General features: G+C 41.5%; 1 protein-coding gene across 7 annotated transcripts in view; it reads left to right on the plus strand.

Annotated features, from left to right (window-relative positions):
- The window catches only part of ANO4 (anoctamin 4), a 187,568-nt gene that overhangs the window by 103,234 nt on the left and 58,283 nt on the right, over positions 1 to 26,051 (plus strand). For 5 of the 7 annotated variants that reach the window (XR_004981806.2, XR_004981807.2, XM_036400690.2 and 2 more), the window contains exons 6-9: positions 3,673 to 3,773; positions 4,030 to 4,131; positions 6,887 to 6,931; positions 21,453 to 21,584. Coding sequence is in view for 5 of the 7 variants with exons in the window: in XM_036400690.2 (XP_036256583.1) it covers positions 3,673 to 3,773; positions 4,030 to 4,131; positions 6,887 to 6,931; positions 21,453 to 21,584 (380 nt within the window). In the remaining 2 variants the exon portion in view is untranslated. The remainder of the gene's footprint in view (positions 1 to 3,672; positions 3,774 to 4,029; positions 4,132 to 6,886; positions 6,932 to 21,452; positions 21,585 to 26,051) is intronic. The other 2 variants (XM_036400693.2, XM_036400695.2) reach the window with 2 other exon arrangements.

A 26,051-nucleotide genomic window follows, 5' to 3' on the forward strand; every position in this document is an offset into this window, starting at 1 on the left:
CAATAGCAAATACATATATATTTAAATCCTGCCATCAAAAGACCTTAGAATTCTTTCAGGAATACATGGGAGTTTAGTAGCCACAACTTAACCAGCAGTTGGCATCGCTCTGTGCCTGCTTTAGAAGAAGGACAACTTGACATTTTACAAGCTTTTCTTGACCTAGTTGACAACAGTAACTCACCACAGCAGGTGTTTCTGCTTTTGGAGTTACAGAAATGGCCCATGCTTTAGTCTTTTTCACTCCTTACATAGTGACAATGGAGAAGAAAATGTAGCTTTGTTTTTAAATGTGTTTGCAATTGATTGGATTTTTTTGGGAAATAGCAACATCTTTAAAAACTTAATGATAAAATAGAAAGGGAGCCTTGCCAGAAGGGGAAGTCTATAATATGTGTACCTGTAGTACTGCCTGGATTCTAGGACTGGCAGCAATTATATTAATGATGCTTGTCAGTGAAGCCAAAATGTGTATTGACTACCTGTAACTCAGACTCTGGTGATCTGAATTCTACCACACAAACCTATTTTGAAGATCAGGTCAATTAAACTAAATGTACTTTGCTACCACTTCTCAATGAGAACAATGATTAAAAACAGTTCTTGTAACAACTAAGGGTGTTTTTAAAGGAAAACAAGTCTAGAAAGTGGTAGTTTTAAGCCAACATTTCTCTATGGAAGAGAGCAGTTCTTCCACAGAAAATATCCTTTTCTCCAGCTAGTTTCAGTCAGTGAGTTGCCCAAAGGCTGTGAAATCTCTGCCTGTAGAGATATTTAGTAGTCAATGGGACAAGCTCCTGTCTGAGCAGGCTGATCTAAGTTAGCCAGAGACTTAGGCCAGATGAACCCTAGAGGTCCCTCCCACCCCAGATGAGTCTACAGTTGTCTGATGCTGGTAAGTCTCATCATTCTGGCTTTACACTGTTCTGAAGACCACTGAGAATGTTTGTTAGTGACCAGAGGAAAATCAGGTTTTTTATGGATATTCCTCCTCAATAAATCAGTTCAAAACAACCAATTTATTTGAGTATTGGTGGCCTGAGAATTATTGCATTGTGATATGGTGCTACAGGTAAATTCCAAACATTTATTCTATTTCTGTGTTTGCTAAAGTGTTTTATCTCATTGGTCTGCCCCCTTAATTCCTCTTGTTTTCTTTCTTCATTATCTGGACATCACTTTATAGCAAATTGATCATGTCGATAGTAGTCTTATTTAAGTTTCCAAGGGGAGTAATGTTGCATTGATTTTTGTTTGCATGTTCCCATAATGTGAAATTGAGTTTACTTCTCCCAATCATTTAACAAGTCAACCCTTGAAAGTCAATTATGACAGAAAAATGTTTCTCTATTCTCTATGTTCCTCTAAGATGAAGGACACTGAGTCTAAATACTAATCTAACCAAGACAGTTTAGGAGATTCCATTCACTAAAGTATTTTTGTAATGAAGATGCTATTGTTTTTCCAGATATTTTGGTTAGCTATTTACTCCTTAGATTAGGTGAGTGTGACATCTCATTCAATTTGTCCTCCATCTGGATTTGTTATTCTCTTTTCAGTCTTGTTTTTTCCAGCCTTGCTTTTCTCAGCCTTGCTTAGTGCTTTCCTTTATGAGCACTTAACATGAGCAAACCCAAGAGAAATGGATTTTTATATTAATAATTTAGCATTATTATTTCTTTTTTTTCTGAATATAACTGAACCTGCCAAGTGTATTTTGATTAGATTTTCTGTTGGTTAGACCTTCTGTTGGCAAAGCTGATTGTCATTTTGAAAACATTTTAATGTGCCAACATTGCAAGATGTGGAGTAAAAAAATATTCTTTAAACATCTGTATTGTGATAACCATTCAGAAGTTTTTCTTGTTTCTACATGAAAACACGTAACAAATAAGATACCAAATTTAGATAGTGTTCACTTGTGAAACAGCATCTTCACAAGTCATGTGTGGCTCCCATATCTAGTAAGGCTCAAACTACAATATGCTGGAAAATACCTATAAACTTCCTGTTTAATAGCCATCACTAAGTTTAGAAGCTCTTTTTAATAAATTTCCCCGATTTCTCAGTTTTATTAGTCTGTCAGTACTGCAGTTTCTTTCTGCATGTTGGGCTTCTGGGATAGTTCTTTTGAGGTTGGGTGGATTTTGTTCTGTTTTGTTTTGTTTTTTAATCCAAGCTATTTTGGACAAAATTGCCAATCCACTGCTGGCTTAACCTCACCTTTGAGAAAGCAGTTTGCAGGAGATTTTTAGAGTGGCAGAATTAAGTTTTGGTTTTGTGGTATCTCCTTGCTAAATTCGCATGGGAAAATAAAAGCTAATTTGTGAAATGTTCCTATAAAGAAAAACATAATTAAAGCCTGATTTAGAATCCATAAAAGTCAGGGAAAGAGTGCAAGTGAATTCATTGTCTTGGAAGCAAGTCTCTTGGGGGCATTTTGTTGCTGTTGTGTCATTTTTTACTGAAATATTTTTCAAAAATTCGTCAGCAAAGAAGAAAGATTTTTTTTCCTGCAGTTTTTAGCACCATAAAGTCACTCATTCCTTTGTATGTCAAATCCATATTTGCACCCCAGTAATATTTTGAGTACAAATATCTCTCTATGTCTATTATGGTCCAATACTGTAGTTGTTCATAAAATGTTAACTCTATAGTGATTGGGTTGGGTGGAGTTTTTTTCCTTTTTTTTTGTTTTGGTTTTTATTTGTTTATTTGGTTTTTGATGTGCTGAATAAAATCATATATATGTATCTTAAATGTTGGAGTTTTCATTCCTATCATGTCACAAAGTAGTAATACAATTTTACCCACTCTAAGGACACGGACATGCAAATTCAATAATTTCAGCATCTATCAGGATAGTGGAGGGAGAGTGTAAAAAGTATAAATGTCAGCCTCCCACCTGTAAAGTCACAGTAGTTTCCAGATAAACAATACCAGATTTAAGAACTTCTAGTAAGTTGTGTTAACCAAGAATTTATGTGAGAAACATTGAATATAGGAAAACATCTAAAAATCTAGGAAATCATCCCCAAAGCAAACTAACAATTTTCTTGCCTGGTTTTCTGTCATCATATTTTCCTTTTCTCATACTAAGTACACCTTTACCTATTTCTTGGAATGCCATCCACTTGAATGTCTAAAATTGTATTATATGTAACTTCATGAAAATTTATTATTAATTAATATCCATTGGAATTAATAGTCATTAGAATTTGAACATTTAATCTTCCAGTATTGTCATGTGGCTCTCTGTGTTCAGCCAAACCTGCTGTAGCTTTCTTGCAGAGCACTGTGTCTCCTCCTGAATGCAAACAGAGCTAAATTCCTCTTCTCCTCTTTGCTGCACATCCTCAGGTCTTTGCCAGACAGCTTTCTGTTAGGTAGCAGCCATGCTGATGTGCACACCCTGCATAAAGTTTTCTTCATGAGATGCACACTCAGCTAACCCATGGATGCATCTGTCTGCCCTCCATGTCCTCTTTTCCATGTAAAGGAGGCACGCATGGCTTTCAGGACAGCAGAAGAAAAATGGGATGACAAAATACTGATACAACATTTCAAGAAGAATATGGGATTGTGACACATCACATTGACCACTGACTATGGTTTCTTTCTTTTTTACTTATAAAAGTAAGCTCTGGTGGCTGTTTTGTTTCTCTTTTGCAGTCATCCCTAACAAACAGTGACATCATCTTTGTGAAACTGCATGCCCCTTGGGAGGTCCTGGGCAAATATGCTGAACTAATGAATGTAAGAATGCCTTTCAGGTAGGTGTAGCTGTATTTTGTCTCAACTTCCAAAACCACGCTATACTGTAAAGTTAATGTGATAATAACACCAAAATGCCTGTAAAAAAGCTCTTCTATAAGATACCACACACCTTTAGGAAATATAAATGGAGTTCCTTAGATACCACATGCATTGCTGTTTCTTGTTAAAGCCTACAATTTCGGTACAATACTGGTTTGAGATTAAGATGGGCTGTAGCAGTGCAGCTGTTTTCATGGGGTATTCTGTCCTTAGGCCCTTTAACCCCTTCAATGCTGGAGCCCCCTGCATACTTGTGCGCTGCTGTTTTTTAAATGGACATTTCATTGAAATCAATGGGAGGTCAAGAAGATCCAGGTACGTAAGGCAGCACAGAAAGTGCATGTCTGTTTGACGTATCTGGTATGCACCTGTAAATTGCTTGTATAGTATGTAGTTAGTATCCCATAAATAAGTATAAATAAGTATCTCATCTCATAGGAAAACAATTTAAGCTATGAATGGTTTTTTTTCTGTGGAGAAAATAGAGAACTTATATTCAATACTACTGATAACCAGATAATTCCACATTGAAATTCAAGCCATTTTTATAATTGATTAAATATTGTTTGCATGTTGGGCTATGAAATTTTCTATGTAAAATATTGCTTTTACTCTGCTGGTTATCATAACTCTTAAAGTAGCTTAAAGACTGCTTCTGGAACTGACCACAACCCATGAACTGAGAGGCCTTGACTCTTCTTTCAATTAGCAGGGTTTGTAATATAAAGCTCCATTGATTTTAATGGAATTACTCCTGAACAAGAAAAGAATCAGACCCAGAATATGCAACTAGTGAGCTGGTGCCTTTGTAGGATTCCTTCTGTTTTTTCTTTCCTAAGTATGAAAAATGCCTCTGATATGAGACACCCTGTAGCAGTAGAGAGCTCGTAAGGAAAAGTGGATATGTATAAAGGACAAAATTGCAGGCTTATTTTGTATTTATTTTGTTTTCATTTTCACAGCAAATCTTCAACTGTTCTTCCTTGTGCTTTTATTGCTAAAGAGGAAATTCTGAAAGCAATCACAAGTCATTGGAGGATAGTAATACTCTTTTTTTAAAGTGTTCCAGCCATAGAAACAATGCATTAGGCCAAAAGGGTGCCCTCTTTGACATCTGTGGCATTCCTTGAGATGGACCTGCTCTGGCAGTGGAGCGAGGTCTCATGATTCAGAAATACACCAGGAACTTTGAATTTAGTCATGGAGCAGCTTATTCTTTCCTGATCACTCAGCAGATAACAATGTAGGTGTCATACAGATTACATAGAAAGCTTTAAAAGACTGAGGTTTTCTTGAACTGCTTCAGGATGGTGGCTTCATTCTTTCCACATCCATAGAGAGAGAATTGCTACAGCATTGTTAAGAGGAAATCATGGCAATTCACTAGTGACTGCTGGGCAGGCTCTTTAATTTTTTCTTAAAAACAACAGTACAGTTTACCATTTCAAAAGAATTTTACAAAATGTCCACAAGTCTAGGTGGTGTGTTCCCAGATGCCTTTGTCTAAGCCCTTGCTTTAAGAGCTGCTGATTGCTTATTGCTCCTGATTATTCAGGTTGATATTGTGCAATGTCCACGCAGCACTGAATGAAATCCTTGTTGCTTCAAAGCAGGAGGGAAAAAGTGGTGGATACCTCTGAATATTGGAAGCAAAACCAAGAAGTGGATGGCATCTTCAGAAACACTTAGCTTTGACCTTTCTCTGCTGAGAAAGGTCAAGCAGAGCAAGATATTGAGTATATTGAGTTGAGCAAGATAAATAACACTATCCAAAGAAGGCTGGCCAACATGAAATAGTTTTAAAAAATTTACTTCACTAGCATGATATGGACTCTAATAATTAAAATGTTCAAAAGTTCTGAAAATTAACCTGGAATGCTAACCAAATTATTTAATAATTTATAAAGCATTAGTGTTGTCTTATTTTAGAGGACTTGTTTCCAAGGCACCAACAACATTCCTATACAACATCTACTACAATAGATTAGAACATGTGTGGTGTAAGCCTTCATTTTCCAGAAGTGGTACAGTTCTGCATTACACAATGGAACCTCTCAGAATACACAGAAACCACCTTGATTTAGCAATCACCTTCAGTGGATGACAAAGTCAGCCTCTGGAGGAGGAAATCAGAGTCTGGTCAGACACCCAAATTTTCCAGAAAGGAGTATGAGTCCCAAATCCACACTGAAGAACCCTCAGATTTTCTTAACTCTCGTGAAGATGCGATCTCTGTGCTGAAGGCAATGTGTCAGATCCTGGCAGCTGTGGTATGATAGGCATATATGAGAAGAACAAGAGCAGCCAGCAGGGGAGTGGCCCAGGACATGGACTCCTAGTCCTAGATGTACACATGATGGTTAGGGGCTGCTCTGCACAGCAGGGCTGGTCAGGAGAAAGGTTGGGAGTGTGTCCAGCATGTGGCTGCTCGTGTCCCCTTGTCTGCTCACTTGCTCATCGTTTGCTCTCACACAAGCTTATTGCACTGACAACAGAAACCAGCCTGAATGAGGGGCAGAGGGAGTGGCTGCACACTTGGCAGGGTGCTAAGCACATGTGCATTTGCTTGTGTAGCCTATATTCTGTTTCAAGGGATGTTATCCCAAGAGGAACCACAGATCCCGCTCTGTACTGCATGTGTTACAGCGTATTGCAGCATAAGGTACAGCTTTCCTGGCTTTTCTAGTGATTCCCCCTTATGTTTCACCAAATGCAGCTTTAATAACTCACTAGTAGATATCATATAATTTATCTATACTTGTGTCAGTCCTATGGAATTCTTGCAACAGTTTATGAACTCTGAAATAGAAACATCTTCGAATCCCCATCTTCCACACATGACAAATAGCAGAAAAGGAGGAGACAATGGGAAAATTATGACCTTCTGGCAATTCTAATGCCACCAGTTTCTGTGTGGCTTCCTGTGATGGCTCTGTTAATCTCTCTTTTAGTCTCTTCCTCCACCTCTTACAGGCTTCTGTCTTCAATCTCCTTTCCTTCCTTGCTAGTTCATACTGTAACTGACGATGGGTTTTCTTCTCGACTGGCTTCATTTTTGCTGTTCTTCCAGGAGAAAAATCTATTACCTGCATCGCCGATACAAGTTCATGAATAGGTGAGTACAGCTCTCATGCCAGTTTATGCTCATTTGGACCCAGTAACAAAAATAATGGTTAAAGTCAAGCTGGATGGAAAAGTTAATCAGTTGTGTTTCTAGAAATGATGAAGGGAGTGGTTATACACTAGAACATCTGCAAAAAAGAACAAACAGAAGTTGCATTTATAAGGCATCCGCATTGTGAAAGAAGCAATTAATTTTATCAGTTTTGCTTTTTTTAGGAATAAGAAAATATTTTTCAACTGATGGAGTCTTTAAAGAAACAGATGTTAGGGCAAATGCTGTACCTCTTTCTTTCCATGTAGCTCATAAGGGGTTAGAATACCACAGTTACAGGGGTTTTTCCATTTCCATGAACCCTGCTTACTTGTAATAGTGATGGCATTATTTATTTATTGTTTCCTCTGTGGGGATGCTTAGTACTTTGTAGATAGGAAGCCAATGAACCAAGCTTGAGAGATGAGTATTTTCCAAGAATCTTTGAAGTGCTTTCACTCAATTATTAAATACCTTTAAGGTTATTCTTGATGCCTAGGTTATGTCTCACTTCAAGCAGTGAAGTGCTTTTCCTGCAGCAGTTTGCATTTTCTTTTTGATACCTTGGAAAATTAAATGAAAATATCTCCAAAATGCCTAAAAACTGTACAGACTTGGCAAAACCCAGATCATTTATATATCTACAATTATCTCTCTCAATTATTTCTCTCACTGTATGTGGTATTTAATGCCATGGTACTCTTGATGCAGTTTTCAAAGGAGTCTAGCCCCTAATTACTGAGGTCAGTGGAAATATTCCCAAGAACATCTAAGAGAGAAAAATTAAATTTGAAAAATCTGCATTTTGGAGTAAACAGCCATACCATTTTTCACATAATGTCGATACACTTACATCCATGGGATGATCACTGTGCAGTATGAGCATAATAAAAAGCATTTTGGATATTAAGTTATGTAACAGTGTGCTGGTAACTTGACAGCACCAGCATTGATATCACATTATGGAATTTGTTTTTTCATATTAGTAAGCACCAAATGAGCCCTTTGTGGAGTTGAGACATTTTATCCCTCTTTGCCACACGGTAATAATTGCACACAAATCTTCTAAAACTTGTTGATGCTGCCCCACTTTCCATTCCCATCTTACAATAGGTACTATAGCAGCTGTTAGCTTTGGAATTGGTCTTGTGGAATGGCTGCTTTGACTAAAGCAAAAGATAGGAAGGAGAAGGTGAAGGTTCTATCATTTATATGTGTTATATGAAGTTTTGCTTCACATTCATTTTCTTATGAGTCAGGATGAAATTTGAAGTCAGGATGGGAAGAGGTATGATATTTTTCTGGTATTTAGTTCCTGAGTGATGAGAACACTAAATTCAGTTTTTATATTCAGGTCTATAAATAGCTACTTGAGGAAGAAAAGCTGTAACTGAATGGCCCCAGAGGGGAAAAATAAAATATATTCAGCTTTATTTTCACTTATGTGAAACTTAGATATGTGGCTTCAATAAAAGTATCTATTTTCTCTACTCATAGTTCAGTGTAGATTACAAGTACCCAAAGCCTTTCTCCATTTTTTGAGTTAATACAAACATTATGTTGACATTTGGGCAAAATTTATTTTAGACAGGAGCTTCGTCACAAGGCAAAGCCCAGAGCAGGTCTCTTGCAACTTGTGAACCTAACTTGAATTTTCTCTCTGAAAAATTCTGGTGATCTCAACACTTCAACTTACAAAACTTCCCTACTTTAAAGGAAAGGAGGGGTATCAGACACCTTATAGCACCTGCAGCACAGTTTAAAAGTAAACTAATAAAATAGCTAGCACCAAAATATGCATAAATTTCTACAAAAGCTGACCCACTCATAAAAATCATAAAAATCAGTCTCAATTCAAAACCTTTTTTTCTTTTCCTAACTTCCCTTTGAAAAACGTTTCTATCCCTATCCTAATTTATGGTGAGAAAACAGTTTCATTTAAATTATTTGAGAAACTCTTTGTATGAGTTAAACACAATATGTATCTTTAGAAAGAGGGTTCTAAATAAAGACTAGGCTTAGAGAGCAGGGGCATGATTGAAGTGGGAGACACTCTGTCTTTGAGGCACTGTGTCAGGCAGCTATCTCTTTATCACTCCATCACCCCATTGTTCCTGAGTAGGTCACACTGCTTTCCAAACACTATTCTCCTATTCAGCTGAGTGTGGGGAAAATGAGGCATGGATTAGCCTTGAAGAAATGATAAAAAAATAGATTTTTAACACTTGTGTCTGTATTTGTTAGCACCAACACCACTTTTTCAGCTTTTTCCTTTTGCAAGATGATCCTGTAAAGTACAAAACCTGCAGTGCTGACTGACGGCACTGTTGGAATGAGCTGGAGGAAATTTTAAAACTTGGTCATTTTTCTTTTCCAAGGAGATAACTAGAGGGGCTTGCTTTCTCTGCAGAAGGCTGGACTGCATGTTCTGTGCTTTGCAGTAAGGTTTTGCAACCTTCTCAGACCCGTTTGCCAGCAGGCTGACTGAGCATGCCAAGTAATCTGAGTCTTGGGAATGGCAAACCACTTGAATTCTGGGTACACTCAGTGAGAAGCCAGCATGGATAATGCATTGCTGTTAAGTGGGGAAAGCACTCAGTCCCTTTGTGCTGTGCTTGTGTGGTGTGATAAACCTGCAGCAGGCAGTATCTCAAATGTGCACATTGACTTGCAGCATGAATGGGAAAGGATTGCAGATGGGCAGGGGTGTTAATAGCTTAGAGAATTCAAACGAGTTTAATTAACAGGAATGGAACAGGATATTTAGAAAAACCCTCTTCTTAATCCCTCCTCCCTTTTCCACACCCAGACGCACTAAGCCTGTTGAATATACACAGGGCTTACTGAATTTGCAGGGGAAAAAACAGAGGCTAAAGGACAGGGATTTCTCCTGAACTTACTTTCCCTTGGCATTTCTATCTGCCTACACAGACTAGCTCAAGGCTGTCAGGATGCTGCAGCTGGAGAGTTACAATGGATCAGGCCCTTAAGAGCCCTGAGATCTGACATCTCACCTGCATTCAGCACAGACATTTGCAAACCACCTCCTCCTGTGCTCAAACTGCTCAAACTCAGTGCAAACACTGCCCATGGAGAGGTTATGATTAATTAAGTAATTAAATCTTATATTAAGTTTACATGTATATTCCAGTTTTCCCAAACAGTCCTGATGATAAATTTGCACACATATGCAACATCTGACACCCCTTGCCCCATCATGCTATTCCAGATTGGAAGTGCAGAAATGAGATTTAAACAGGTACGGCTGATGTATTTCTAATTTTGAAATGTGTTCATTGTTATAAATGGTCAAATCAGAAACCAAATGTATAAGAAAATTTAGCAATGATTTATTAGATCCTTAACAAAATAGAATTGTGAGAAAAACCACCACAGCCAAGGCAGCGTCAGCCCCAGGTGTCGGTGCCGCGTGAACCTGGATCAGACCAACAAAGTGTCAGCGTCTCCCTGCTGGCTCACCCCAACTGCTTCATGCAGTGAGCTTATATACAGTTTATTCTGCCTGAGGCAGAGATGACCGAATGTTCCTTTGTGTCCCTTCACATGTAGAACTGGGGCCATACATGTGCGGGAATAGACAAAAGTGAGTCCAGGTGTCTAGATGGTTGTCTGAACACTTCAGAAGAGTCCGCATTCACATGTAGCAGAGTGGCACCAGTGCTTGAGTGAGGTAGATGCAATCTCCCAGGTGCAGGTCCCTCGTGAGTGGCCCTGACATTCCAGGGAAGTCAGCAATCATGGCCTGGGAAGATTTCATTCATACGTTAACAGACTTGATATTATCTTAAGGTTGTCCAGGAACTAATTGAATAAACATCAGACTCTGCTCCCAGCCGGGTGGTCAAAGACATAGCTTGGATTTTGCAATATTTTATACATAAATAGCATGAATTATCTCTATCATATGCTACAATCCCTTCCCATTTATTTCACCAATTTAATTCATGCTCATAAATTGCTAAATTTTTAATTTCCTACATCTACCCATCACCACTAAGGGTTCCTCACAAGCAGAGTACTTCCTCACACTATTCGGTACTCCCCTTGTGGGATGCCCTGATACACCACATTATTCGTTTTCACAGTTGCCTGATTCTCTAACTTTGCCAATGCCTCTGCAGCATTGCTGGCATACTTTCTTTCTCCCAGCCACATGATCTTAGATGCGTTGCCTCCGGAAGCTTCCTCTGAATCCACGGGAACTATAGCAATCTGTATTCCCTGGACCACAGAGTGGATCAGTCTGATAAAGCATGGAATCAGACAAGGGAGGAATAGGATTCCAGATACTGAACAGAGCACAAGAGCATCACTTTGTTCCACCATGCCCCATCAAATAGTTTGTCCCACCATGAAGACTGTAAAATTGAATTCCATTTTTGGACAGGGACATGGGCCACCTTTTTGATTTCGGCCGCCAAACCTCTTATGGTTTCCCCATAGTCATCGATCTTGATATAACATTCTGATTCATTGAATTTTCCACACACTCCCCCTTCCTCAGCCAGCAAATAGTCTAAAGCTATTCGATTCTGGTACACAAAGGCCCGTACCTGGGTGTTCTGCCAACTCAGTAAATCCAGGGCCTCAGAGGTGTGATTTGATACAATTTCCATAGCTGCTTGCAGCCTAATCAATCTGTTTTCAGTAGGTAAATCGGAGTCCTATACCCATAGCCTCCATCCTGAGCCCACGTGGCCAGCCCATAATAATCAATTATTCTTGCCGCTGGCCACTCTTCCTCCTCCCAGGTTTGTTTACCGCTTATCACAGGTATCATCTTTTTCAGGCTTCTCCTCTCCCTTCTCAGGGTCTCATATAATGGAGCCCCCAACAGATTACTTTTTGTTCTCAGGAGGGTAAAGAACACTGGTCGGATCATGCCTAAAGTGCATGACCCCTTCCATCTTGGGGGTAACTCACTGTATGCTTTTTTCTCACAAATCCAGTAAATTCCATCAGGGGCTTTCCATTTAATATTTATTTTCCCTGGGTCTCCCCAGTATTCTCTCATACCCTCCAAGGATTGGAAAGGGTTGGCTCCTTTGACCCAGCACAATCCCATCCTTTTGTCCCATTCACAATTTGTCTCATTCTTCCGGCTCCAATACCCCAAAGGGGGTTCTGGCTGCCAGACCTTGCTTTTCGTGTCTGAGTTCACTGTCAGGGTAGATGCACACAGAGTGTATCCCACCATCTTGGTGTACTCTCTTCCCTCTCGACTGACACAGATTGTACTAATTACCCTTTGATCCAAAATCCACCCCTCGGGTCTCTGTGCCAATTTTGAGACCCTCGGATTGTCCCATTTTAAGAGCTGCTCTGGAGCCAAACCTTCCCCTTTCCAAGGCCATTTTTCTGCAGATTTCAGCCCCCCACAAATCCAACAATTCGACAAACCCAATTCTGTTGCAATTTCTTGCATCAAATCAATGAACAGGTTTCTGTCTGGGGAAGGTAATTCCCCATTAGCATTTTGTCTTTCCAGTATTTCATACTGTTCACCCAATGTTTTCAATCATTCCTGATCGACTCTGTTTCCTCAATTCTGACTCCCTTCGTTTCAGTTCCTGAGTTCTCTCTCTCATCCTTCCCTCAGGGTCCTCATTATTTTTATTTTTTGCAAAACAAACAACCCTATCATATTGTAGGCACACTCTGTCATCATTTGCCAGTGCCAGGTCCAATATGAGCGGGTCCTTGTTCAGGGTAATTTTACTGTCAAATTTCATATTCTTTGCCATCCAGTACATTTTCCCATTCATCGTGCATATTCCCTGCCTTACATTGTCATAACACAATGGGTTCATCTGGTGATATGCAATAAAAATAGATTCTGTCTTCCCCTCGACCCACATGGTTCGGTTACACTGGTTACAAATGGGGATTGACATCGGTTCCATGCTTCATTTCCTCATTTGATGCTTGTGATCACTTGACTACCCGTTCCTTAGCCCAGCCTCGGGATTGATACAGCGAGTCCTGATCTCCAATTCACATAATTTTACTCGAGTGCCATTCTTCCAACAGTACCTGCCAGTTCTCTTGAGACATTCTTTTGGGGCTTGGTATGCTGAGTGTCCCCCGTCCCCTGCGACTGGGACCACCTGAGTGTACTTTCCGCACTCATCTGCGGAGCTCTTGCTTCCGCCTTTCCTTGGGACCTCAGTGCGCAGACTCTGCGTCCCAGCACACAGCTAGGCTCAGGCCAGTCAGGATTCCCACCAGGCGTACTCCTCTGCCTTTGCCTCCACCCTCTGGGGTGCCACCAGCGGCAAGGAAGACCATCTTCACGGCAGCAGGCGTATTCTTTGGGGAACACGCCCTCAGACCTAGCCGCATACCTCCTCTTAAAGGCGCCCCACCGTAACACTGATGGCATCAGAACTGCACGGGACCCTGATGGATTTCCGGCACTCCACATCCAAGATTTCTGCTTGAGATCTAAGCTTCCCACACACCACATTTTGAAAAATGTGAAACCACTCCTGCGAGTCCAGTTCAATGATACCCAAATTGGTGGCTAAGGTCAGGATACGGTCAGTCAATTCAAGCTCCTCCTCTAAACACTGGGTACACAGTCCCTTTGGCCTCTGTCCCCTTCTACAATGAATAACAAAAACCCCTTGACATTATTCACACTTAAAGTGTACAAACGGATAGCATACACAATCTGACAGTATACAACTTACCTGCTTGCTGTCGGTCATTTACGAGGACTTTGGAGTCTGATCTTCAAGTCACCAGGGGAAGGAGTAACCCTCCACTCGGGCGCTTCCTCCTGATGTTTGACTTTTCTTCACCCTGGACGCATGTGTCCAGCCTTTCTCCGCTGTCCGAATAGCCGTGTCTGTTGTCAGGAGCACAAGAAAAGGACTTCCCAGTGAGAAGAGAGCAGCACCTCTTTCCACACTTTCACAAACACTTTGTCCTCAGGTTCGATTTTGTGAATAGCGACCCCCCAGAGGAGCACTCTGTGGCACTATTCCCTGTTTTCAGAGTTCCTGTAAATTCCTGTTGATTGCAACCAGATATGGTTGAATCTGACCATCCACAAACCTGGGGTGTCCCTATGGCATTCCATGTTTATATGGCATTCCATATAGCATTTCAAACGGTGAGAGCCCCGTCTCTGAGTGAGGCATGGTTCGGATATTAAGCAGTGCTGAAGGTAGACACTTCAGCCAGGACATCTTTGTTTCCAAAATTAATTTGGAAAGTTTTAAAACTGTGCCTTCAAGGTCTGATTCATTCTTTCCACTTGTCCTGAACTCTGGGGTGCCATGGAGTGTGGTACTCCCATCGGATGCCCAGTGCATCAGCCATCTGCTTAATAACCTTTGATGTGAAATGTGTTCCCTGATCTGAATCAATGCAATTCACTACGCCATATCGGGGTACAATTTCCTCTAACAATTTTCTGGCCACAGTCTGGGCCATTGCTTGTGAGCTGGGGAAGGCTTCTACCCAATGAGTCAATTTGTCCACAATTACCAGTATAAATTTTAACCTTCCCACTTTTGGCAATTCCATGAAATCAACTTGAATTCTTTCAAATGGTCAGTACGCAATGGGGCGACTCCCCAGGGCAGCCTTTTTGGCCCTTGACATATTTACTTTTTGACAAATCAAACACCCTTGTACCTCTTGTCTTGCCAATTCAGAAATTCCCTTGCACCTGAAAAATTTCAGAAATTGCTCTGCCAGGGCTTGTGCACCCCAGTGCATTTTCTGGTGCAATTTCTGCAAAATCCTTCTGGTAAAACCTCTGGAAACTAATTCCCTCCCATCAGGTAACCTCCACTTACCTTCCTTCAATTTACCTCCGATCTTTTCATAGCATTCGATCTCCTTTTGGGAAAGCTGAGGAGGATCATCAGGGGTTTCTTCCCTTTCGATCTCCGGGGTACTTACCACCATCAATGAGGTTTTAGCCTCCTGGTCCGCCAAGTTGTTCCCTCTGGTCCAGAACTGAATTCCTGTCTGGTGTCCCTTCACATGGACCACCGCAATTTCCTCCGGCCCCCTTAGACCTTCTAAAATTTGCCAGATTAACTCCCCGTGCATCAGTGCCTTTCCTCCCGTGTTGATCAGTCCCCTCTCCTCCCAAATTTTCCCAAATGTGTGAACCACCCCAAAGGCGTACCTTGAATCTGTGAAAATTGTTCCCTTTTCCCCTTTCAGTCCCTTCAATGCCCTCAAAACTGCGTACAATTCACATGCTTGTGCGGACCAGCTCGCATTCAGGGGACCTGCTTCTATCACCTTTCCCATTTTCCCATCCACGACTGTGTATCCCAATTTTCTTTTCCCTTCAATCACTCTGCTTGACCCATCCACTAACCACTTCTCCCCCTCGTCCAATTCTTCTTCTTCCAAATCCTCCCTGAACTTCGTCTGCAACTTGACCACCTCCACGCAATCATGAACCAACTCCTCTGCAGCCTCCCCAAACAGAAACTGCGCAGGATTCTGCGCAGTCGTGGTTCTCAACTCCAAGTCCTGCGAGTGAATCAAAATGGCCTCATACTTTAACAACCTTGCATCAGTGAGCCATTTGTCTGCCTTCTGCTGTAGTATGCCCTGCACATTGTGCGGTGCAAATACTACCAACGGTGCGCCGAAGGTTACCTTCTTTGCCTCCGCCACCAGCAATGCTACAGCCACAATCACCTGCAAGCAGGTGGGCCAGCCCCTGCTGACCGGGTCCAAAAGCCAGGACAAGTAACCCACAGGTTTCCTGACCCCCGCCCAGTCCTGCATCAACACCCCATGTGCCGTGTGACTGCTCACATCCACAAACAACTGAAAGGGTTTCCTCACGTCAGGGAGGCTCAGCACTGGTGCTGCCGTGAGTGCTTCCTTGACTCCCCTGAATTCTTCCTCATCTTTTTGTGTCCATTTGATCCAGTCTGTGGTGAGTTTCTCATAGAGAAATTTCACCTTTTTGCTGTAACTTTCAATCCACTGCCAGTGATATCCCAACAACCCTAAAAGCTGCCAAACCTCCCTTTTTGTCTGCGGGGGTGGCAAGGCAATAATCCCTGCCACCCTTTCCAGGTCCAGTTTCTTTTTGCCCTTGGTTAACCAGTGTCCCAAGTACCTGACCTCGGGCTCTGTGAACTGCAACTTTGACTTTGAAACCTTCAACCCCCTTTCCCCCAAAAAGTTCAAAAGCTCACTTGTGCTCGCCCTTACCTCCCCCTCCCCCTGACCTGCGACCAACAAATCATCTACATACTGTAGAAGCTTTGCCCCTCCGGTTGCTACAAAATTACTTAAAACCTGTTCAAGTGCCTGTCCAAATAAGTTTGGAGAGTCCACAAAGCCCTGAGGCAACAAAGTCCACCTGAGCTGCTGCTTCCTGTTCGTCTCTGGGTCTTCCCACTGAAATGCAAATAATCGCGGCTGTCCTTGGTGAGAGGGCAGGTCCAGAAAGCGTCTTTTAAGTCAATTACACTGTACCAAGTGTCCTCAGGAGTGAGATTGTTCAGCAATGTGTAAGGGTTTGAAACTGTGGGGAACAAAGTTGTAGTCCTCTGATTCACAGCCCATAAATCCTGCACCAGCCTAAAGCTGCCATCTGTTTTTCTCACCGCCAGAATTGGGGTGTTGTGCCGAGACATGCACGGCTCCAGTGTGCCTTTCTTTATTAATTCATCAATCACTGGTTTCAAACCCCTCCTCCCTTCCATGGAGTTGGGATATTGTTTGACCCATATGGGGTCTTCTGGTCTTTCAATTTCAACCCGAATCGGCTCTATGTCCAGCCTCCCAGCTTCCCCTGGAACATACCACACCCTTGGGTCTATCTTTTTCTCGTCTGGAACAGTGAGGCTGTAAAGTCTCACCTTGAGCCAAGGTTTTTCCTCCACCAACCCAATCCCCAGGGCCACCATCATGTCCTGCCCCAGCAAATTAAAGTCCACACCCTTGGCCAATAAAATATTTCCGCTGTGTTTTCTGTTTCCTGTGTCTATTTCTATGATTTTTATGATTGGAACTTCGAAAGGATCCCCTTTTGCCCCAGTTACCATCATAGAGTCATTGCTCAGAGAGCACCCCTTTGGTAACTGTAGCACTGTTGTCCATTCCGCCCCCCAATCCACCATAAACCATGTCACTTCTTTGTGAGGTCCCACTCTTAATTTTACCAAGGGCTCCCTCGATGTTCCAGACCCCAAACTGAAAAGCCCCTGACACCCCTAATCTTCCTGGAACATTGCCTGGTCCTTGGCTTTGTTGGGACAATTCCATTTGATGTGCCCCTTCTGTTTGCAGTAAAAGCACTCAACATCCCACTTCTGTTCGCCCGAGCCCCTCCCCTGGCACGGACTCGGTTTGTTTGCTGGCATCTTTTTCGCTGTGTCCTTCCCCTTTCCTGCTTCTGAGCCTCCCTTACTGCCGCCATGAGAACCTTGGCTTGAATCTTTTGTTTTTCCTCATCCCAACACATGTATACTTTCTGGGCTTCCCTCAGCAGTTCTTGTAACCCCTGCTCTTGCCACCCATCTATCTTCTCTAGCTTTTTCCGAATGTCCTCCCAGGATTTCACCACAAACTGTGTTTTTAACAACACCATTCCCACTGGGGAATCAGGGTCTGTTCTTGAGTACATTCTCATACCCTTTCAGAGTCTTTCCAACTACTCTGTGGGGGTTTTGTCTTTCCCCTGACATTCCCGGAGCACCTTGCTCATGTTCTGCCCCTTCGGTACCGCCTCCCAGATACCTTGAATAACCATATTTCTTAAATTTATCATCTTTTGCCTCCCCTCTTCTGTCTGGGCTTCCCAAGACGGCTTCTGGTTTGGCCACCGTTCCTCCCCGGCCCCCCCATTCGGGTTCTGTTTTCCCCAATCCTTGATTGCGGCTAACCGGATCATGTCTCTCTCCTCATTAAACAGTGATCTTAAGATCGCATGGAGATCCTCGTAGGTGTATATGCTGGTTCCCAAAAACTCTTCCAACCTCTCCACCACCCCCAAAGGATCATCCATTAATTTTCCCATTTCCGTTTTGAATGCCCTCACATCACTGGTGTCGATCGAGGTGTGCATGTATCCAATCACCCCCAGAGCTGTTGGCACCTGTCATAAGGGATAGATGCTGGGTTTTTCCTCCTCGTCCTCACTTTCCCCCATGGTCGCCCTCCTCATTCTCCGCCTTGTCCGACGTGCCAGGTGAGAGATGACCCTAGAAACTTCTACCTTTCCTTCCTCAATTTTCGGAGATGCCTGAGGCAGCGGCTGCACTGCCGCCGTGTGGCCATGCGGGAAAGCGGATGCCGCCACCTGCTCGGTGGTGGCAGCGGTGCGGTCATCTGAGCTTGCAGATCCCCCACCTCGGGAGGCATTCCTGGTGCCGCTGGTGCCTGAGCGGGATCAGGCTGCTGCGGGGCCACAGTGTAGGGGGGTGGAAGATTTTCCAATGGTTCCCATTCCCTGCCCGTTCTTTGCCGCGCGCCGGACAGCTCGTACTGGGTATAGACCCAAACAAGCATGGCTCCACATGTCGGCGTACTCGATTTCCTCAGTCAGGATCCCGTGGGCTGCGACCGGCCACGTCGCGGTCAAAAAAAGGCTCACAAGTCCAGGTTTTGAATGTGCTGAATATCAACGAGAACCACGTATTTTCCAATCTCCCTCCCTCCCCATTTTTCCATAGAAAAATGGATCATTTTCTCCTTGGACTTCCCCACCCTCCGCGGGTTTTCGTCCCAGTGTTCCAGCATCCACCCCAAGGAACTATCTCTGGGGATTTCTGGTAGAATTCTTCCAAGGACTTGGGAGGGTTTTTCCTGAATTTTTTCTGGTGTCTGCTGTTTCCCAACCCCATTTTCTCAAGGAATGTTACGATTTTTCTTACCTTCTCTCGTTTCGCCGGGATGTCCATCACAGGTCCCGTCTCTCTCTCCAATGTTGGGTTTTCCGGCTCACGAAAAGCCACCAGCCTGACCAAGTCAAACAGCGAACCACTCTGCCAACTTTTTGGGCTGTTTTTCTTACCTGCTTCCTCCGGTTTCAGAAGGCAGACGGGTTCCCAGAAGTTTCCAGGCTCCTGATCGCAACCGTGACCGGTTTTCCCCCTAGACTCCCCCCGAGTCCCGGGTCTCGTGTGTTTTGAACAGAGAGCCTTGCACTTCCCTCTCGACTGATCACGTCCCTCGTGGGATGGTGAAACTGCGGTCTTGGGGTCCGCACTCACCTCGTGACAAAGTCACATCTCACACACTCGTCTGATCACGCTCCACCCAACCACACAGTACTTATGGTTATTTTTCTTGTGTGGATCTCTTCGTGCACATTGAATTTTACGAGTGAAAAAACCTCGAGTCTCGGAAATCTCTCTAGATCTTTCTGAGCTTTGCAGAGAATTGGGCCCTCTGTCTCCCTTGGCTGTGATTCTTGTTGCAGCACGCGGCTCCAATTATGGTCCGCAGCTCCAATTGGGGCTCTTTGGGGATCTGATTGGTTTTTCGGAATCCAATCCTGCTCGGGCCACTGAAATCAGTGGGGCACCCCCTGGGTGGGAAAGGGGTTCCCGAACCCCAGTATCAGATTACGTTTGGCTTGTCACCAAATTGTTATAAATGGTCAAATCGGAAACCAAATTTATAAGAAAATCTAGCAATGATTTATTAGATCCTTAACAAAATAGAATTGTGAGAAAAACCACCACAGCCAAGGCAGAGTCAGCCCCGGATGTTGGCGTTGAACCTGGATCAGACTGACAAAGTGTCAGCGTCTCCCTGCTGGCTCACCCCAACTGCTTCATGCAGCGAGTTTATATACAGTTTATTCTGCCTGAGGCAGAGATGACTGAATGTTCCTTTGTGTCCCTTCACATGTAGAACTGGGGCCATACATGTGCAGGAATAGACAAAAGTGAGTCCAGGTGTCTAGATGGTTGTCTGAACGCTTCAGAAGAGTCTGCATTCACATGTAGCAGAGTGGCACCAGTGCTTGAGTGAGGTAGATGCAATCTCCCAGGTGCAGGTCCTCTGTGAGTGGCCCTGACATTCCAGGGAAGTCAGCAATCATGGCCCGGGAAGGTTTCATTCATACGTTAACAGACTTGATATTATCTTAAGGTTGTCCAGGAACTAATTGAATAAACATCAGACTCTGCTCCCAGCCAGGTGGTCAAAGACATAGCTTGGATTTTACAATATTTTATACATAAATAGCATGAATTATCTCTATCATATACTACACTCATGTTTAAAAATGAACGTTAGCTTTCTTGTCCATTTTAAAACCTGGTGGAAGAAGGCTGAATATTCCAGGAATAACTCTGTGAATTTTAAATGAAAATATATGACATTTTCACATCACTTCCCCATATATTCAGCTGCCTGGATATGGGTTGTCTTCCCTCAAACTGACTGCGCAGAGGTACCAGCATTTGCTGGTCTTAAGAGTTCTTATGTTGGCCGTTTCAAAAAAAAACCCAAAAAACCAAACAACTACAAAAAAAAACCCAGAAAACAAACAACCCCCCCAACCATATTTCCAGTCCTTGAGTTTCTTTCAGAGCTGAGCTTTAAGTTCAAAGGAAGTAAGGGAAGTAAATTCTTATCCTTTAGCTCCACTTCTGGAAACATTCATCCAGTGACTGAAGTATGGGCACACTCCATAATTTGTAGTCCATGATTTTTGCAGGGATCAGTGGTTAGGACATGGAGCAGGAGTCACTGTGCTAAGCACAGTTTCCTTGGGAGCTTTTCAGCATTTATAGCATTCTAGTATGGATTTGAATTTGGTTTAGATTGTCTTCTGCTATGAGCTCTGGTTGTTCCCTTCATTTCACTGTGTATCTTTGCATGAATGCACCTGTAGTTAAATCTGCCCTTCCTCCAGCTCAATCACTGTTTGTTTTCACCTTCGAAATGTGAGAATCTGCATAGCAGTCACTTGTTAGCTTATACACTCAGAGTTCTGGTTTCATGGAGGTTATGGTGTTGCAAGAAACAATGAAATGAACAAAGTAGCCTATTTTGTAATAGGATGAATTGCAAGGTAAGAATCTATACGGAGAGCAGTAATAGGCTGTAACTTGCTGGGTTTAGCTGCCAAAGATTTTTGTCACAATCCCCACTGTTCTAATGTTTAGATGTCCAAAATCTAACGTTGGTCAAGCCTGAATTTTAAACTAACTAAAAATGTGAGAAATAAAGATTTAGAGAACATGCCAAGCACTCACTGGGCTTCATAAGATTTATGGCAGCATGTACCATCAGCATTGCTTTTCTGATGAGACAAAATAAATGCTCCTCTGCAGAAAGCTGGTTGTGAGTAATCGAGTTCAGCATATGTAATTTGGTCTGCCTCAACAAAAGTCAAAAGATATTGCACCTTTCCTAATTGTAAATATTTAGTGTCCTGGTTTGATAACCTGTACTTCATAATGTAGTGGAAAAACCCATTATCACAAATGCTCATACTTATCATGTGCTGCAGGATCGAGAAACAGATAAGCAGGTTCCGAGGATGGTTGCCCAGAAAGCCAATGAAACTGGACAAGGAAACACTGCCAGATCTGGAGGAGAATGACTGCTATACTGCTCCATTCAGCCAACAAAGGATCCATCAGTGAGTATTCTAGCATATATTCTAGCATCTCAGTGGCAAGGTGAAAACTTTTCCTTCTGGATTCACCTTGGAAAAAATTGATTCCTTTGTTCATGTCTTAAGGACTAGTGCCTTCATATTAGCCCTTTTTCGCAAAAAGGAAGAGATAGCAAGTCTATGTTTCTATTAATTAAAGTTCCAGCTCAACGCTAAGGAAATCAATGGGAAAGTTCCTTTTAATTCACTGGAATTTCAATTACATCTTTAAAGGGATCAAATGGCTATTTTCTCTCAGGTCAGAACTGCAGTTGTTCTTTTTCACTTAAAGATGTGATTAAAACTTTTCTCAGCATTCCTTATGTATTTAGCATAACCAAAACTAGTCCTTCATCACTGATGTTTGAAATATTGATACTTGAATTTCATTCCTAGTTATGACTGTAGAACAAACAAAACTCTAAAGAAAACAGACAATGTCAATTTGATTGCATTTCTCTTTCAATTTTATGGAAGCAAAACTCCTTGCAAAATGGCAGTGTTCAGACAGTGTTTAGACCTAGCAGTGACACTTTTCCACCAATGACACCAGTGTTGGACAAATGTCAGAGAAATCACTTGGCTACAAGAAGCCTTTATTCCCTTGCAAAATGCAGAGCAGAAAAAGTCCCACATAACTTTCATAACTCATATGAAATTTAAGGGATGTCAAATTTTTGATGTCTTATGGGTAGTTAGAGAGTTTGTGATATGGGAAACAGTCATTGACTGAGAGCAAAACCACAAAGATTAGGCAGCACTGTTGAGGATACCAAAAGAAGACAGAGAATGAATTATAGGTTGCTCCAAATTCTGAAATATGTGGTTTTATTCAGGGAGAAGCCAGGTTGACAAAGCTCTAAAATACCTCATTTTGAATGAATAATTTTTGCAGGGGTTTGATTTACTAGCTGCAATAAAAATGAGTAAAATAAACCTCTGCCACAAATGGCATCTTTCCAAATACAGCAGAAAAACAAGAACAGGTGCAAAACTCCAGGAAAATTTCAATAGAAGTCTGTTTGATACAGAGATGGGTCAGTTATTGTGCCCTCCAAGAGTAAGAGTAGGTGCAAACTAGTTTGAGAATAACTAGTGATACTAAAAAACTAATAAATCGGGATGTCAGCAATAATGTTTTTATTACCAGTAATATTAACTGCTAATGTCCCTTACAATTACTGCACATAGGAAAGGGGTTGGTAGTTTGTTCTGAGAGATTTGTTTTGTGGCTGAAAGGAGGATTGACGTCTATGAAGAGTATTTTTAGAGTATTTTTTTTTCATTCTTCTGCCTTGCTCATGTTCATGTTGGTAAACTGTCAGGAGAGTTTATAAGTGTTAGTTTCATTAACACTCCTGCTGTTGTTTGACGCTTCTTTTACATCATGGCAGCCTTGGAAATTTTACTCCGTGGCAGACCTGACATTTTCTGCTTAGCTTTCTGTATGTAGTCTTCCTATCCTTTTGTGTGGGGCTGATAAAATGTTGGCTGAGCTGGCCTCCTCCTCCCAGAAGATGCTGACTCTGACAGCAGTGGTGTTCCTATTGTGCTTCAGCCTGTTCCTTGTGCCTGACTTGTTTTGTTTCACTAGAATTTTGAAATACAATGACTTGTTCAATATTTTTCTACTGAGTTGCATGCAGGTATTTCAATTTTTTAACCCAGAGACCCACAGTATTGTTTTAGGACTGTGAAGATAAATAATCACTGAAATTCTTGAGATCCTGAAAAGGAGAATTGCCATCTACAGTAATGTTATGATAATTTAGCTTCCATTTTGTCAGTGGTAAGAAAAGTCCATACACTTTGATATTTGGGACAGTTAAGGTTTTGCTAGTATGCTCTAACCATGTGACCAGTACAATGTAATTATACTGGAGGCTACAAACTTGTCATGGGTAGTTACTTGTGGAGTTCAATGTTCGAAGAGCACAGCATCCTACAGTCTAGAAGAGCAGTGACAATCTCCTTCCTACTGTTGGGCCTTTAGCTGTGACTCTGCCTCCTCTTCCATCACACAGTAGTGCCAAAACTGATTCAGAGAGAACAAGTACAGGACTCGAGGGGTCCCAGTACCAACCCAGTGTTCAGCTAGCTGACCTTGGAGTTAAGACTTTTCATTGAACATATGGCATTTTTTGAGCAAAGTAAATGTAACTCATTCAGTTCTTGAAGTTCTCAGAGGATGCAGAATAAATGTGAGTTTTTTAGTCCTTTTGCACTGTATTAAGGTGGTAGCAGAAAAATGCCACCAGTGTCTGCTTTTTGTCAGAACTTATGTACAGATTTTGAGTTTTAAGTTTACAGTAGAAGCCATACAATTTTCCTGCACATCTAGAATCCTAAGTGAGAGGAAGAGATTAGTGGGAAGTACAGTCAACTGTTCTTTGAGAAATACCCACAGGAACCTAAAATATATAATCAGTCTTTTAATTACACTGATGAGGATTTTTCTGGCTATTGTACAAGTATTTCTGGAGAGCAAGATATGTACTTCTGGCAGTTGAAAATATTTTGGGTTTCTGTGTTGCCATAAATTACTGTTTATCCAAGATATGCTTAATGAAGACCATGAAGTGAATCTCTCACAATTACAACCATCTTGGAAGCACAAAACTTAGTTTTCAGATAAGATCTCCATGGCCTCACAGTAGATTTTGCCACATATCCTACCTGAAGGCTGCCAAATTCTTCCTTTTTTCCTGGTTTTATGTGCTTTGCATCTTCTAAAATATTATGCCTTAAATATTCATATGAGCTTGGCTGCATTTGAAATATTGCAATTTGGGTCTAAAATTCCTTATTTCTTCCTTTCTTCATAGCATCAGATGTCTTTCATGTCAACAAAGAACAGGCAGTTTATCTTTTTTGATCTAGCCACAGTTTCCACATAGAGGGCTCCAGTCCAATACAGATTTTACAACATGACTTGAGTGGAGACTTCATTTGTGATAGTTTCTTTTAAAACCACTGAAGACAAAGAACTGACAATACTTACAATTCAGTGTCTGGGGTGGAAAATAATTAAGAAAAAAACCTTACCTGAGCTTATTTCCATAGGAAATAATATTTTAAAAATAATCATGTACAAGGAGTGTATGCAATTTTAGTAGATCATTTCAATAGACTTGTTCTTTCTTGCATTTTTCTTTCCCATTCAGATGGAAAAAGGCCAGTTGTGGAGAAATTCAGCTTTCAAAAAAAACTAAGTTTGTTTTAAGAGGCACAGCTAGCCATCTCTCCTTCCTCCAAAACTGGCAAAGTAGAAAACACAAGAATGACATTTGTGAGATATGACTATAACTTTTGCAGCACAGCTTCAGGTTTTCTTTTAAAAGCATTATGGCATATTTCATAGGGTATATCTCAAAACTGTCAGTACAAGAGAAGACCAAAATTCATCTTATTTCTTAAGTAATAGAAAATCTCTTTTTGGAGGAAAGTTCTGCCAAGCACTTCTTCTTTTTTTTTTTTTTTAATTTTGTGGAATACAAAAAGATTATTTTCAAGATAGACTTCTGAGTAGTGTCTCTTTTTTGCAGCCACACCTTGGAAAAGGCTGTGCTTATACCAAAGTATTTCTTCTGAAAATTGTCTTTTACAAGAATGCACAAGATGTGAGAAATGTTTACCATTAGACACACTCAGTTGTTCTTCTACTACATCTTATTTATTTATCATGTAGTCAGCTGCTAATCACTTGGGAATAGTAACAGCAGCAATTAGCTGCAATTTCTGAGATAACTGTACACTAGCTAGGGAAATATGTTAATTGCTGTTTAGAGATATCAAACTCTATATCAGGAGCTATTTCCCCTTTGTTTTATCTTTCAAAGGCAATAAACTCTCTGATTAAATATTAACCTAATACATAATTGAATGACCACTTAAAATAAATATTTGTTACTTAGTGAAAATAAGATTAAAAATTTACTCAATTAGGAGGACTAGGATAGTAACATGATTAATTAAGCAAAAAATGCCCCTGCATACCAGAGGTTAATAGATTTCTTCTCATTTATATTATGTCCCCTTGTCATACATAAGTCTTGTATTTTTTCCAGATTTCCAAGATATGTGTCTCTCAAAGTGGAGCTGCTTTTCAAGCTTTTTCTGATGTTCAAATTGATCTTAACAAACCCCGTCTCTACCAAGATGATCTGTGCCCATGTTCTCTTGAGTCCCCTCGCCCCAAAATCATGGATAGATCAGGGAACTACTGCAACTGGAGACATGGCACAGGGCTGCATGGACACTTACTTGTTTTGAAGCAGGATGGTCATTCTGGTGTTTAAATACATCTACAGAATAATAACTATCCATCTTTAAATGACTTTTTATAAATGGGGAATCACAGTTTTGCAAATCCTGCTCTCAAACAAATCTTTGTGCTGCCAAACTTGGACATGCCTTGCAATGTTTTTTTTTTTATTCCCTCTGATTTTGGAA

The sequence above is a fragment of the Molothrus ater genome, chromosome 5 (genome assembly GCF_012460135.2).
Source record: "Molothrus ater isolate BHLD 08-10-18 breed brown headed cowbird chromosome 5, BPBGC_Mater_1.1, whole genome shotgun sequence".
Taxonomy (NCBI): Eukaryota; Metazoa; Chordata; class Aves; order Passeriformes; family Icteridae; genus Molothrus; species Molothrus ater.